Source organism: Hoplias malabaricus, chromosome 14, assembly GCF_029633855.1.
Source record: "Hoplias malabaricus isolate fHopMal1 chromosome 14, fHopMal1.hap1, whole genome shotgun sequence".
In the NCBI taxonomy this organism is placed as follows: domain Eukaryota; kingdom Metazoa; phylum Chordata; class Actinopteri; order Characiformes; family Erythrinidae; genus Hoplias; species Hoplias malabaricus.
In genome coordinates this window covers 1,956,135-1,972,673 of record NC_089813.1, presented here as the reverse complement: position 1 = coordinate 1,972,673, position 16,539 = coordinate 1,956,135, and the positions used below count along the sequence as shown (strand labels likewise).

Below are 16,539 nucleotides of genomic sequence, written 5' to 3'. Positions count from 1 at the left end.
TCTATTTGAGGCCTCTTATTGGTAAACCTGTTCTTTTTGGTCACACTAACAGGAATAATGAAAATTATGTTATACTTGTTCACACAGTGAGTCCATGATGTTTAGAGACCAATGGCTTTCAATACTGCACCAGTTGTAATTGATCCGCACTCATTAAAACAGGAGCAGTTTTATGGGAGATTTGTCAGACATTGGTTAGGACTTCACAGGATGGATAAAAAGTTTGAGCAAAGGATAAATGTTAAAACATTTGTCTTTATTGAAATTCTGTGAAGCTGCTTTGTAAAAACATCATAAAAATCACTATACAAATACATTTGATTGGATATGCTTTAATAAAACACTGTGTGAGCATCCAAGAAAACTGCTTCTGCTGGAAACGTACAGATGTGATGTATCAAAAAGAATGTTAATTACTTTAATTACACATCATTTACAGAGTTTTAGTCACAAAAACAAATAATACTGGTTGAAAAAGGTGTTATAACCCTTAACCAGGACAGCAAAGCCCATAAGCTGCAGGAAACTCAGAGTGTTCCTGAAATATTTATGTGTACAGTGTAAATGTCGACACATTGGTGCAGCAGGAAGTGTTGCTGTCACACAGCTCCAGGGTCCTGGAGGTTGTGGGTTCGATTCCCACTCCAGGTAACTGTCTGTGAGGAGTGTGTCCTCCCTGTGAAATGGACTGGTGCCCCTTCCAGAATCAGAAAATTTTAATTGATAAATGTTACATGGACCCTCCAGTAACAACAGTCTCATCCAGTGAATTCACACTCTGTCCTTTGGTCACATACTACAGGCGACTAGAGAGAACAAACTGTAATTACTAAACACAGTCGAAAAGACTAGAAAAGTGAAACACAGCCAAGCTTACCCAATGCAATTTTAGTCAACTAAATCTAGAATATTTTCAGTTGTTTACGCAGCAGCTGAAAAATGCATTTGCAGCATCTTTTTCTATTACTAACTGTAACTGAACCACTTTGGAGCTTATTCTCTAATCTCACTCATTCAGCAGCTATATATATCTCAACAAATATCTTGTCTCTCTCCCTCTCTCTCATTGCTCTCACCCTCTCATTCACCTCCCACACCTGAAGTGCCACAACTGGTCAGTAAGACCAAACAGTTTAAAGAGACCTAACTTGATGTTTGAAAGCATATGTTTCACAAGTACATTTTTACCTTTACACATTTAACTTTACACAGTGCTATTTTCTTAAAGAGACTGAAAAATCTTAGTACATTACATTACACAAAATATGAAATAAACATTTTTTAACTTGCCTGATCTTGATTTTAACCAAATTACACATCGTGCAGCTGATAAGCTCTTAACTTGGCACCAGTATCCGCCCTGTAAACACACATTAATAATCAAACCATGTGCTAGGTTGAGTCATGAGGTGATTTTCCTAGAATGTAAGGACGCAGCAGCACCGGTCACGAAATCAAAACGATGCAGTGCAGTTAGCCAATAGCGTGTTAGAGCTAAGGGATGTGATTAGCCAAGTACAGTGAAGAAGAGCAATCCTGATTCTTGGAAAGTGATTCTTGGAGAGCATTTCATAAGGCCACATCATCAGAGAGAATGGAAATGATGACTAGTTTTATTCCCAAGAAGGAAAAGGCAGCAAGTTTAGTAACAGCAGCATCACAGGCAAAATAAGGCCAGTGGCTTCATGGAGAGAATCTAGAGAAGCGTAAGATCACTTTGCAAGAGCTGTGGGCAGTGGAGGAGAGTCAAATTAAATTTTTGCAGGGATCCATGTACAACATCCTTCCAACTCCACAAAGTCTTGGACGGTGGGTAGGTGAGTACCCTAGATGTAGATTATGCACAGGGTTTGGCACACTGAAGCATATTCTATCAGCTTGTAAGCTTAGTTTGCAGTGGGTGTGTTGGGTACACATGGGTTGGGCCCAGTGAGTAACTAGTTGTTAGAGGTAGCTGATTTCTTATTCAATCATAAAGGCCAGAGTTATTGCAGAAATGTTTTGGTAGAAAGAGAGTGAACTAAGACATATTTGAAACTCTAAAGGACAGGCTTAGGATATTATCTTGTATATAACTGCAATATGGATACATTAAAACTCAAGATGAATCAATATCAGTTGAACTCTCTGTGGTCTCCACTCACCTGAGGATATCTTCTTGTAGTAGATGAATCCAGCAGCTGAGAGGATGATCCCCAGCACCAGCCCTGACGCTCCGATAGCGATCTTATTCCTCTCAGACTCAGGAAGAGAAGGATCTGAGAAAAACGAACTGTTTAGTCTTCATTTTGAGATGTTAAGTAAAACATTTCATTATGAACATAAACATACATCTGGAATGTAGATTTTTTTCTAGGTGAAAGGGGTGTCACTGTTGCTGGGCTTGTTTTAATAATGCTTAACAATTTGAAACATCTTTCTTTCATGCTATAATGTCATGCTATATATTGTATTTCCACTGTTTGTTTGTTTTTTTAATGAAAAATGGCCATCAACAACTCACAACAGACCACTGAAGAACATTGGTTCACCCATCTGAGTGTCAGAAACACCATCTTGAAATCAAAAACTTAAAACAAGTTTGAGTGATCAGATATCCTCCTATAACAAACACATCCTGGATGTATTTCCACTTGATATTTAGGTGAAATTGTCTGACCAGAGCATGGCACGTGAAGAGTTCCTGTGTAAACAGGTTTTAAAAGTGTGTGACAATCTCATTCTATCCTCACCCCAGTCATAGGTCATAGGTCCTGACAAGCTGGCGTGCTCCACCACACAGGAGATCTTCTCTCCAGATTTGGGGGTGTACTCCAGGTGAGAGTGGATCTGGTAGTACCAGTCTCCATCAGCCAGCTCATCAGTCGCGGTCACATAAGTGGTTTCCCTTTTCCCGTCTCTCAGCCAGTACACATCAATGTCTCGAGGGTAGAAGTTGTAAGCACTGCACACCAACATGGCTGCGTGACCACCACTAAACTGCTTTTCTGACATGAGTTCAACCTTTGGCTCCACTGCAAAACACCAGAGATATTAGAGCAATAATAAAAATCGTATTCATGTATTCATCACACATTTACAGCCAGGCACATAATCCATACTGTCTCCTTTGACCTGTTTATGACCTTTAATATTATATAAAGGGGTTAATATATGGGATATGTTGACTATATAGGCCAAGACGTCTATTGCTCTATAATTCATAATTTAGGGACCCCTGGTGGAAATTTCATCAGTATGTTTTTTTCCCTTTCCCTTCCAAGGAAAATACATGATTATTTTGTATTAATTTTATGTGTTTAGAATTATGTAAATGGTAAAGTTCTTTCCTGCTTTGTCGAATTTATGACTTGAGTGGTTCCAGAGGCAATGCATGTTTACAACTTTCTGAGCTTTTGGCGTTATCTTTCAATGTGTCCACTTGGGGGCGCTGTTGCTCCACGGGCAGGTCATAAACCATTGAGGTTAGAGCAGAGAATGGAGAAATCTAGATCGTCTTTTCAGTCGTGTGAATGGAATAATCATTAATCATAAAGGTAATTGTCATATGTCCCAATTCTTAAAATTAAAACACATTGTGAGCACAGTCAAGTGGTGTATTGGGCAGGGCAGGACAACCATGGCATGGTACATTCAACCGTTCCAAAGGTAAGTACACCCTTAGAGTCCAAGAAGTCTTTCTTAGATCTTTCTGAACATGATGAAGCACATCTGGTCTAAGATGACTCAGTATATTTTGTGAAGTGTTTAAGCTTGTTGGTACATTTGTAGGCCATACATTTAGTAGTCCATGCCTGGTGCAAACAGTTCCTGGTGCATTATAAATAATGTGACCATTAAAATCATTAAGCATGTCATGATGTGGTGTCAATAGTGAATAGGGATCATTTATTCATGTAAGTGCTTAATCCTGTTCAGGGTTGTGGTGTGTCCAAAGCCTACCGGGATCTTGGGGACACTTAGTCATTCACACATTCACCTTTATGAATAAATTCACACAGTCAGTGACACACTCATATGGACACTCTTACATAGTCGGTTTAATCACCAACATGTATATGGACTGTGGAAGGAAAGTGGATCACCTGGAGAAAACCCACACAGACACAAGGAGAACACACCACACTCACAGGCACCATACACGGATCCCCCAGCCCCAATTTTTGAAAATATGAAATGAAAATCAAATAAACATCTGATTAATATCTGTTTTTAAAATGTGACCAAAAAGTACACAGACCAAAATGGAACACATCTTTTAGTGTCCAAATACGGCACGGTTGGCAACACTATGTGTGCGTATTCTGTCAAGAAAGCGTACAGACCAATGGATATGTATTAACAGCAGCAGCACCCCCAGGTCCTAGTTTCAATACATTGTTAATATGGAGACAGAACCGTTGTTAAAAATCAAAGAATTTCCCCCCTAAAACATGTCTAACCACGTCCATGACTCTGTGGTCTGTGTGTTTTAAACCAATCAGGTGGGGAATGTGTTGCTGAAACACTAATGTTAGCCTCTTACAGTAGACTATTTAAGGTGTAACTGAAATTTCAGATCAGAAGCTATGGCAGATAGCTCCAGTATTAGCCTCAAATTCAGAAAACCCCACTGTTTTGAATGTGAAGTGCCATTATCATTTTATCTGCCAGTCAGTATTCCAGGTCCTTTTTAAAGCTGTGTTCAGAGCTGAGTGTCAATGAACAGGTCAGTGGTGGTTTAGTTGTCTCTGAGCTGAACTGATTCACACTCACCTGCCTTCTCTAGAATTTTGGAGAAATCAATGCTCAGGCTGGGTTTGCAGTATCTCTCCATTTCACCTTTGTACAGCTGCACTAGAGAACTGTTGTTACTGTTGTATGCATAGTTCAGTCCATACTCGGTGAAGCCAACAAATTTCCCCGATGTGCTGTTAAACCGTAAATATGCAACCTTATTGAAATGCCACGTCACAATCAATTCTGCATTCGTCAAATCCGTCGAACTGGTGGAGCATTCAAGGGTGTAATATTCATAATAACTGTCAATATCTGTCAGCCCTAGAGGTGAAAAAAAGTTTATATTTACAGTAACTACAAAAATCTGTCATACATTTAAACAAACAGACTAACATTATTAAATGAAGTAATCACAGTGTTTAGATTAATTACTTTCTCGTATAACTGCATTTGTCTTTGAATAATATTGTTAATATTTTTTTATATATAATAGAATACAATGTAATGTAATAAACTAAACAGATTTTACTTGTATCTTGTATCTTCACACTTTAAAATTCACACTTTAAGTCAAATCTGTATGTTGTGATAAGCATGTTCTTCAACACAGTGACAGTTATACTGATAACAAACTTTTATTATTATATTCATTTTAACACAATGCATTATAGCTACTCAAACAAAACCCATTTACACTCCAGATAAAAGGTTTTAACACATTCCTGCTGTTCTTTACTGTAAATGATTATGAGATCTGCATATATAATACCAATATAGCTCCTAAAATGACTGTAAATATAAACCTGTAAAGGTAAACTCACCTGTTCTGACGGTCAGAGTCAGGAGGAGCAGCAGCTGCAGACTCAGGTTCATTTTCTGTCTTGATCTGCATCTGACAACAAGTGAGAGTCTCAATGAGAGCGTGTTCTCACAGTTCAGTTCACCAACCAAGCACAGTCTGATACACAAATACATCACCTGTTACTAGGTAAAGGCAAAAATGCATGTCACATCAGCTCAGTTCACACTTAAGAAAAAACTGAAAAAAATATCAAAGCTAAAGCAATGCTAAGTGAGACAATATCCTTTATATTGTGTTTTGATGTTCTTCCGTTTAATGATTTAATTGAGAAATATTTTAATGATTTCAGAAAGATGAAAAAAAGCTAAAAGCTCTCAACATCTGTGAGCAATGTACTAAAACACTTTTATTTTTGTCATGTATTATATTATCGCATTCAACACAATCATCCCCCAACAGCTCATTCAGAAACTGGACAGACTGGGACTGAACACATCACTGTGCAACTGGCTGCTTGACTTCCTGACTGGAAGACCACAGGCAGTACGGGTTGGCAGTAACTCGTCCAGCACCATGACTCTGAACACGGGGGCACCCCAAGGATGTGTGCTGAGCCCCCTTCTGTTCACTCTGCTAACCCCACGACTGCTCTCCATCACACACCTCCAACCTCTTCATTAAGTTTGCGGATGATACGACTGTGGTAGGCCTCATCAGCAACAACGATGAGTCACACTACAGGAGCGAGGTGAGCCGGCTGGCCCCTTGGTGCAAACACAACAATCTCCCTCTGAACACTGAGAAGACCAAGGAGATTGTTGTGGACTTCAGGAGAACTCACACACACATGCCCCTCTATCCATCAACGGGGCTGCTGTGGAGACAGTGAGCAGCACCAAGTTCCTGGGTGTGCACTTGTTCACTTTATTTAGTTGTTATATGATTATCTTGCACTATTGTTTACTCTGCCCTGTACATCCAGTGTCCTACCTCCAAATCAAGTTATTGTCTTTAGTCAGTGTCCCATTGTCTCATGTATGTCTATCAGTGAGCTGCTGGTATCGTATGTCCTGCACTTGTCTTCTATTTATTTATATATTTAGCTTAGTTGAATTTAGTCTATTTTTTGTTAAATGTTACTGCATCTTGGAGAGGAGAGTAATGTAATTTCAATCCTTTGTACGTCCTGTACATAAGCAGAATTGACAATAAAACTCTCTTGACTTGACTCTTGACAGTCCATTCTCTGAGCTCCACACATTAGAACTGTGTAGTTCTACATTTACAGACAGTAGTCAATCTGTTACACTTAATTAGTGCTTGTTCATCAAAACCCAGGACCCCCACAGAGCAGGTGTGATGTGGTGGTGTATCATTCTCAGCGCTGCAGTGACACTGATGTGGTGGTGATGTGTTAGTGTGTGTTGTGCTGGTGTAGAGTGGATCAGACACAACAAACCAATCAGTGTGTGCAAACTGCCATTTCAGAGACAGATTCATTTATATTACAGATAGATACAGGACACTTACACTGAAGAATGTGAACCGTCAATATCTGATGTGAGCAAAAAAATCGGTATTGACTAATGAGGTTTGTAATGTGAGCATAGCCTTAAAACAGACAGAGATGAAAAAAGAAATAGATGATAAAAGAAAAAAGAAAAAAACACACAAAAGAAGTAGAACCGGAAGATAAAATGCAGAAGAAGAAGAAAAGCAGAAAAAGAAGACAAAGAAAAAAATAAGGAAAAAAGTGTAAACAACATGAATGAGAAAAAGAGTTAGAAGAAGAAAGGAAAAAAATCATAAGAAATAGACCCTGAGATGAGACCTGACCACCCCATTGAACATCAGCCCACAATCCGAGACGCCCTCACCTTGGACACTGCTGCACCTTGTGAGCCATACTGACAGCTTTGCCTGAGAGAAGCAGTATGGTGGACCCAGCACAGACACTGCCAATGGAAATGTAACCTCCATCTTTTCACACAAGCCCCTCAAAAGCGCTCAAAATGGGGCTCCAAACAAGTTTTTCTGGATGGCATAAGCTAGTCAAACCTACCAATGTGTGTGTTTTGGAGCGTGGGAGGAAACCAGAGCACACAGAGGAAACCCATGCAGACACAGGGAGAACACACCACACTCCTCACAGACAGTGACCCGGAGGAAACCCACACAGACACAGAGAGAACACACCATACTCCTCACAGACAGTCACCCGGAGGAAACCCACGCAGACACAGGGAGAACACACCACACTCCTCACAGACAGTCACCCGGAGGGAACCCACGCGGACACAGGGAGAACACACCACACTCCTCACAGACAGTCACCCGGAGGAAACCCACACGGACACAGGGAGAACACACCACACTCCTCACAGACAGTCACCCGGAGGAAACCCACGCAGACACAGGGAGAACACACCACACTCCTCACAGACAGTCACCTGGAGGAAACTCACGCAGACACAGGGAGAACACACCACACTCCTCACAGACAGTCACCCGGAGTGGGAATCGAACCCACAACCTCCAGGTCCCTGGAGCTGTGTGACTGCGACACCTACCTGCTGCACCACCGTGCCGCCCTTTCTATACTATAGTTAACCAAAAACATTTAAGACTTCATAACATGTAAAAGAATAACATGATTTGAGTCTCAGTTTATTATACCATAGTGAGGCTGGACTACAATAAGCTCTAAAGTAGTATGCGGTCAAATTATAGAATATTTATCAACAAACTGGAGGGTACAAGATCTCCCACACAGATCCTGCAGTGATGAGTTCACAGTTAGAGTCTGATTCTCAGTTACAGTTGTTTCCTTTGATGAGGAAGAAAGTTCCCACAGCGACTCCCAGCAGTCCTCCAGCCAACCCCACTCCACAGAACACAGACGCTCCAACACCGGGGTGAGAGACCTGCACATCTGTAACACATGAAATAAGACAGTTCTACATTAGATCGTTAGACAAACATTTAAATGTGGCTAATCGATTAGGCACTAATGTGTATGGTATTGTATTGGCTCTGGTACTGGTCCAACGTGAATCAAAAGCTTCCTTCTTCGACATGTCATCCCAAAATAGCACACTTGTGATTGGTCTTTTTGTGTGAGAGTCAAATTTCTTTTCCTGCTGTAGTAGACGGTTCTTGGCCATATTAAGTGGTAAAAGGTACCAGAGAGTGGCAATGTAAGACTAAACAACAGGCAGCTGATGCCAGTCACTGGGGTAAAAGTGGTAATGAAAGGCAGATTGCAATGGGAGCATGTGGTAAACCAGTCCTTCAAGCCCACCCAAGATGCCTACATTGTAAAGTTGGACTTTTTGTCGCTGTGGGAGCAGGGATGCAAGGATGGGAAAGCAATGCTACTGCAGCTAAAATCTACAGCAAGAACTTGGAGATCTTCAGAGAAGAGGAACAATGGCTGTGGCATTACAAGGGATACTGCACTTTCCTCCAACCCTGGGACATGGGTGGGAATCTGCCCTGAGATGGTCCAAAAGAGCGGGATTTAGGCTTCATACCGACTGAAAAAGCTTCTTTTAATACAAAGAGCATCCATGCATAACACATAGCCTACACATTTTGTACTCATGTGTCATGAAATACGTGTTTTCAAAGCCTGTTTTCCAGCTGTTCATTAACGTAAAGAGTGTTGAATTCTTTATTTTTATATAATTTATTCAGAGCAGAGTTTTGAATTTTAAGTTAGAATATGTTTTGGTGATTATTTTATAAATTGTTTGGTTATTTAAAAGTGCACAGAACATGACCTTCTTATTGCATGTTTTTCATTTATTTGTGCTTTGAGTTTTTTTTGAGTTACTTGATTAGATGTGTATTGATCATGTTAACAAAAAATAATTTTGGGGGCGGCACGGTGGTGCAGCAGGTAGTGTCGCAGTCACACACCTCCAGGGGCCTGGAGGTTGTGGGTTTGATTCCCGCTCCGGGTGACTGTCTGTGAGGAGTGTGGTGTGTTCTCCCTGTGTCTGCGTGGGTTTCCTCCGGGTGACTGTGAGGAGTGTGGTGTGTTCTCTCTGTGTCTGCGTGGGTTTCCTCCGGGTGACTGTCTGTGAGGAGTGTGGTGTGTTCTCCCTGTGTCTGCGTGGGTTTCCTCCGGGTGCTCCGGTTTCCTCCCACAGTCCAAAAACACACGTTGGTAGGTGGATTGGTGACTCAAAAGTGTCAGAGTGTGTGAGTGAATCCAAAAATAATAAATACAAAAGTGTCCATAGTGTGAGTGTGTGAGTGAATGTGCAAGTGTGTGTCACCCTGTGAAGGACTGGCGCCCCCTCCAGGGTGTATCCCCGCCTTGCGCCCAATGATTCCAGGTAGGCTCTGGTCCCACCGCGACCCTGAATTGGATAAGGGTTACAGATAATGGATGGAACAACAAATGAACAACAAAAAAAAATTAAATAACAAGTGATTGGATTCTGGAATCAGTGTCTGTGACCGAAATCGCCTAAAAGAATGGGATTTACAAATAATAAAGCTGTGCGAAGGCCATCATTAACACCTACACAGAAAAGAACAAGGTTACAGTGGGCTAAGAGACAGATGGGGCCAGACTGATGAAGAATACCGTTTGTCATTAGTTAACTCCATGCCTCAGAGAATTCAAGCTGTTATAAAAGCCAGAGGTGGTACAACAAAGTACTAATGGTGCTGTGTATTCCTCATGATTCCATAATATTTTTATAATTTGATTAAAATATTTATGACCAACAATTCATGTATAGACAAAAGAGCATTATATAAATATACACATATGAACAAAAAGTCATAAAGCAAAATGTACTAACAGATTATTTTGAGTTTCAGTGTATTACATGTCTGTATTACGCCTGTGTTGTGTTTATAATTTGGATATATACGTGTTGATTAATAACTAATAAAGAATATTTTTCCTAGTTGCCCCTCAGAGCTCAATTTACCCAAAGAGCAGTGTACAGCTGGGCTCTAAAAACACTCTCCTCTGTCACATCACTGGGTTCTACCCTCCACATGTGGAAGTGTCCTGGACCAGGAACAATGTGAATGTGACGCATGAAGCCATTGTCAGCAGATATCACTATAATCCTGATGAAACCTTTAACCTGATCTCCACCCTGAGCTTCACTCCAGAGGAGGGGGACATCTACTCCTGCAGTGTGCAGCACACAGCCCTGGACAGAGCACTGACCAAAACATGGGGTGAGATTTACACCTGATTATTAACCTGTGATAACTCCATGAAAATAACAAGGAAGACTGGCTTACAGCCAGGCACATGTACAGATATTTTTGGGGGCAGGTGCTCAAACCAAAATTATTTCATTATCTGTAACCCTTATCCAATTCAGGGTCACGGTGGGTCCAGAGCCTACCTGGAATCATTGGGCGCAAGGCAGGAACACACCCTGGAGGGGGCGCCAGTCCTTCACAGGGCAACACAGACACACACTCACACCTACGGACACTTTTGAGTCGCCAATCCACCTACCAACGTGTGTTTTTGGACTGTGGGAGGAAACCGGAGCACCCGGAGGAAACCCACGCAGACACAGGGAGAACACACCACACTCCTCACAGACAGTCACCTGGAGGAAACCCACGCAGACACAGAGAGAACACACCACACTCCTCACAGACAGTCACCCGGAGGAAACCCACACAGACACAAGGAGAACACACCACACTCCTCACAGACAGTCACCCAGAGGAAACCCACGCGGACACAGGGAGAACACACCACACTCCTCACAGACAGTCACCCGGAGGAAACCCACACAGACACAGGGAGAACACACCACACTCCTCACAGACAGTCACCCAGAGGAAACCCACGCGGACACAGGGAGAACACACCACACTCCTCACAGACAGTCACCCGGAGGAAACCCACACAGACACAGGGAGAACACACCACACTCCTCACAGACAGTCACCCGGAGGAAACCCACACAGACACAGGGAGAACACACCACACTCCTCACAGACAGTCACCCAGAGGAAACCCACACAGACACAGGGAGAACACACCACACTCCTCACAGACAGTCACCCGGAGGAAACCCACACAGACACAGGGAGAACACACCACACTCCTCACAGACAGTCACCCGGAGGAAACCCACACAGACACAGGGAGAACACACCACACTCCTCACAGACAGTCACCCGGAGGAAACCCACACAGACACAGGGAGAACACACCACACTCCTCACAGACAGTCATCCGGAGGAAACCCACGGGGACACAGAGAGAACACACCACACTCCTCACAGACAGTCACCCGGAGGAAACCCACGCGGACACAGGGAGAACACACCACACTCCTCACAGACAGTCACCCGGAGGAAACCCACGCAGACACAGGGAGAACACACCACACTCCTCACAGACAGTCACCCGGAGGAAACCCACGCGGACACAGGGAGAACACACCACACTCCTCACAGACAGTCACCCGGAGAGGGAATCGAACCCACAACCTCCAGGTCCCTGGAGCTGTCATTTGTTGTTTGCAAGAAATATTTCTTTACATTTTCTATCTTGACACTTTAATGTCTTACTTGGTCCCTTTTAAAACCTTCCCATTTCGTCTGTACTTGGTCCAGACACAGCTTTAGACACAGCTGACTGGGAACAACCAACATCTTTACAACATTCAGAGATGATTGAAGTTTTATAATCCTCTGTTTCAATTGACACCTCTCGTGTTAGAGCCATGAATCATGTGCAACAGCTCCCTAAGGTGTGAGCACTGAGGTGAGAGAACTGAAGACTAAGTAGCAGATTTAATCTGATGCAGGTGTTTCTTTTAGATCTGCAATTTACAGTGATTCCATATTTTGTTTCCTCTACTTATCTACAAAATCTAAAAAAATAGTTATGACTGACAACAAGTTTCTTTCGTTCTTCTTTATTGTTTCTTAACGACAGAAGGTTGGAATTTTGAAAAAGACGTTTTGTGGCATGTCTCTGTGATTTATGTTTCATCTACAGAATTAAACAACTAAAAGAACATCCTCCAAAAGTGGTGATTACATTATTCTTGCCAGGGGTTGTAGATCCCGTTAGCTGCTGACCGCTTCCTAAAATAGTGTCTCTTATGCAGTGTTATACAGAATTTTCACAGAAACCACTTAATAGGTTCTTTAGAGTTAAAATCGAGCTTTCAGAATATTTTAATGTAGACGCTGAAAAAATAAGGGGCGGCACAGTGGTGCAGCAGGTTAGTGTCGCAGTCACACAGCTCCAGGGACCTGGAGGTTGTGGGTTCGATTCCAGCTCTGGGTGACTGTCTGTGAGGAGTGTGGTGTGTTCTCTCTGTGTCTGCGTGGGTTTCCTCCGGGTGACTGTCTGTGAGGAGTGTGGTGTGTTCTCTCTGTGTCTGCGTGGGTTTCCTCCGGGTGACTGTCTGTGAGGAGTGTGGTGTGTTCTCCCTGTGTCTGCGTGGGTTTCCTCCGGGTGACTGTCTGTGAGGAGTGTGGTGTGTTTTCTCTGTGTCTGCGTGGGTTTCCTCCGGGTGACTGTCTGTGAGGAGTGTGGTGTGTTCTCTCTGTGTCTGCGTGGGTTTCCTCCGGGTGACTGTCTGTGAGGAGTGTGGTGTGTTCTCCCTGTGTCTGCGTGGGTTTCCTCCGGGTGACTGTCTGTGAGGAGTGTGGTGTGTTCTCTCTGTGTCTGCGTGGGTTTCCTCCGGGTGACTGTCTGTGAGGAGTGTGGTGTGTTTTCTCTGTGTCTGCGTGGGTTTCCTCCGGGTGACTGTCTGTGAGGAGTGTGGTGTGTTCTCTCTGTGTCTGCGTGGGTTTCCTCCGGGTGCTCCGGTTTCCTCCCACAGTCCAAAAACACACGTTGGTAGGTGGATTGGAGACCGTGAATGTGTCTGTGTTGCCCTGTGAAGGACTGGCGCCCCCTCCAGGGTGTATTCCTGCCTTGCGCCCAATGATTCCAGGTAGGCTCTGGACCCACCGTGACCCTGAATTGGATAAGGGTTACAGATAATGAATGAATGAAAAAATAAGCATGACACTACTACAAAGATTTGATAACGAGAAAATTAAATAAATCTGCTAAAAGTGTCAGTTTACACTTGTGTAGATCCCTGTGGATTGCACAGGATCCCTTTCTTAGAACAACCTGCAGTCTCAGTAAACAGGGCTTTATATTTAGATTATTTTTTATATAAGATTTTTGGGCACAGGGCCACTTAACTATATTTTGTTCACTTGTGAATACATCATGTGTTGTTGTCATGCTCAGGTCTTACCTTTTGGTATTGCAGGGTAATTATTAGCTTTTATGCTTTTATCCAATAAGTGTTTATATCAGCAACAGCTATGTTATAGGAGCTGTCTCCATAGGAGCCTGGATCTGCGAACTGCGGCAGAGTCATCACTCCTTTCCCCAAACTGAAATCAGCGTGCCACTTTTCTTCTCCATCAACTCCATACATCTCCTCTCTCTCTGAGTCCGAGCAGAGGACTAATTGAAGGTCCAGATGCTGAGCTGAGGAACAGAGAGATGGAAGAGCACGACAGGTCACACACAAAAATACACAAACAAAAAGACACACCACACATTTACAAAAACTCAGACTAAAATCAGTCTTTAGGTGTGTTTACATGCACTTAATAATCCGTTAAATGAATCAGAGAAATCCAGTCAACATGTTTACATATAACTGGGAAATCAGATAACAGGATTTCCCAGGATTCACTATGTGCCACCATCATGGGATTAAAGAGTGATAAAAATAAATAATTAAACAAATATTAAAAATCAAAACCCAGTCTAATCTTTTGCTTTTAGGGAACATGGTGCAGTTTATTGTGTGAGAAAATGTATGATTCATAAACACACAGCAACTGAGGCTGAAGCAGGATACATTATCACTTAGTTCTATTTGTAAAAAGCGTTTGAGTGCTACTGAGTGCCTGTTCGCATCAGAAAGCTATCGTGATTCCTACAGATTTCCGCTGAGAAAGAAGAACACATTGAGTTATTTTAGTGTCAAAAGGATGTGAATTTGAATTTTTAACCCCAACCCAAGTTTGTATTTAAAGTTTTAATTTGTATACTGTAAGTTAAATAAACATTTATACGTTTATAATTCATGTTCAAATGCTGAAAAATTCAAACACAAACAACATTCAGATTTCACTTCTCCAACACAACAATGTAACGCACAACAAAAGTTGCTCTAACTCAGTCCAGCTGCAGCTGCCAGGAGGGAACAATCAATGAGGACAGGAACAGCTAGTAATACAAATAAGAACCCAGCTGGGACTGTCCCATACTGGTTTTCAAAGTATATGCAACAGCTTTCGAAAGACAGGCATTCATAGACTAGATTGATACCCAGCTAGAGAAAGAAAAATAGAGATGTGAGAGAAAGAAAAAGAGGAAGAGAGAGAGGAAGAGAGAGAGAGAGAGAGAGAGAGAGAGAGAGAGAGAGAGAGAGAGAGAGAGAGAGATGGCTGCTGTCTCTTAGGAGCATGGAGTGAGACAGTACACAGTGCTGAGATGCCTCTTTAATATTGTGCACTTATTTTGGGGTTATATATTGTTGTTCTGGGAGTTGTGTGCGTTGTGTTTTTAAGTGTGTGTGACGTATGATACCCCTGCTTCCTGCTACACAGCAAGACCAAATTGATGCGTGTTCCCTTGCTCCTTGTTTCCTAGTTTCAGGATCACGGAGCAGACTGACGGAGGTGGATGCACTTGCTAAAACACAGCATACTTTTTATTTAAACAAGATATAACAAAACAGAGAGACTTCGACAGAAAGATAACAAACAGGGAGCTAACAGAGACTTGGACAAAGGGAGCTAAGCAAACTAAACTTGGACACCGAGAGATAAACAGATTAACCTAAACACAGAGCGCTAAACAGGGCTAATGGGACAAACAGACTACAGAGCTAAACAGACTAGAGAGGGATACAGACAAACTAGAGATACGGACAGACTGAAGGGAGCGAAACGACAATGACAGTGGAAACGAGAAACAGCAGAGACAGACAGACTAATCCTAAACACAGAGCGCTAAAGCAAACAGGACAGAGACTAGAGGACTAAACAACATGACATGGGAAATTAAATGAATGACCAACGAACAGGAAGCAAGACAAGGGAACTTAAATGCATAGACAAGAGACACCTGAGACAGATAACGAGGGGGACGGGTTACAAACGACACTGATGAGGAGGAGGAACCAAGGTGGGACACCGCAAAACAACCCACTGTAGGAGGGACTGTGACTCCATTGGCTGCACACTGAGTGATTGACCGAAAACTTTGGCTGCTGATTGGCTGAATAAAGATGATGACCAATGAAAAGTGCGTTCTCTGTTTCTGAGCCCTCTGAACGGCCCGTATCCGTTCAAAACAGAACGTATTTTATGGGATGGTTGGCAACAAAACGTGTGCCTATTCCGTCAAGAAAGCAATACAGACCGAGAGCCGACATCAAAGGGACATCCCAGTAAACAATTAGCCGTTGATTCAACGTTGAAATAACGTAATGACTGCCGTCTAATCAACATTCTCTTAAGGTTGAAAATGAAAGTTGAAAAGACGTCCAAACACAGACATTGAAAAGGTGACTATTAGACGTATTTTGGACGTCCATTGACGTTATTAATTGGTCCCGAAATAAATTACTTGTATAAAACGTGTTTTGGACGTCCACTGACGTTAGCGATTGGTCACCACTTAACTAACTTATTAAGATGGATTTTGGACATCCATTGATGTTTAAAATATGTCCTTGACGGACAGACTACTTTTAGATCTATTTTGAACGTCCAGGGACGTTCTTTTGTTTACTGGGATGCACTAACAGCAGCAGTTTTCCCAGGTCCTAGTGCACCCAAGTTCTATTACATTGTTAATATGGAGACTGAGAGAACCGTTATTGAATGTAAATTAATTGGCGGCTAAAGAACATTTAGGGGGGCTACAGCTAACAACTTCCATGTGTATGGGCTTGGTGTGTAGTAAGATGTGGTGTTGTGTT

At 42.4% G+C, this 16,539-nt stretch overlaps 1 protein-coding gene across 2 annotated transcripts; it reads right to left on the bottom strand.

Moving 5' to 3' along the window:
• Positions 1–258: 258 nt before the first annotated feature.
• On the bottom strand, positions 259–13,928 carry LOC136666501 (H-2 class II histocompatibility antigen, E-S beta chain-like). 2 transcript variants are annotated; one of them, XM_066644713.1, is made up of 8 exons: positions 13,789–13,928; positions 8,269–8,453; positions 5,541–5,611; positions 4,756–5,040; positions 2,733–3,014; positions 2,145–2,258; positions 1,291–1,360; positions 259–806 (listed from the first exon to the last, which is right to left on the bottom strand). In XM_066644713.1, exons 2-7 carry the CDS (start codon positions 8,451–8,453, stop codon positions 1,338–1,340), a joined length of 960 nt encoding a protein of 319 aa, XP_066500810.1. In that variant the 5' UTR covers positions 13,789–13,928; the 3' UTR covers positions 259–806; positions 1,291–1,337. The 2 variants fall into 2 exon arrangements, with proteins under 2 accessions (XP_066500810.1, XP_066500811.1); XM_066644714.1 differs by having other exon boundaries at positions 259–697.
• Between the last annotated feature and the right edge of the window lie 2,611 nt (positions 13,929–16,539).

Excerpts from the sequence above, each read along its gene's own strand:
- LOC136666501 (XM_066644713.1), bottom strand. The coding sequence starts at position 8,453 with ATGTGCAGGTCTCTCACCCCGGTGTTGGAGCGTCTGTGTTCTGTGGAG. Across the intron at positions 5,612-8,268 it reads GGGAGATCTTGTACCCTCCA|ATGCAGATCAAGACAGAAAA; the intron begins GTTTGTTGATAA and ends ACTTGTTGTCAG. Across the intron at positions 1,361-2,144 it reads CTACAAGAAGATATCCTCAG|GGCGGATACTGGTGCCAAGT; the intron begins GTGAGTGGAGAC and ends GTGTGTTTACAG.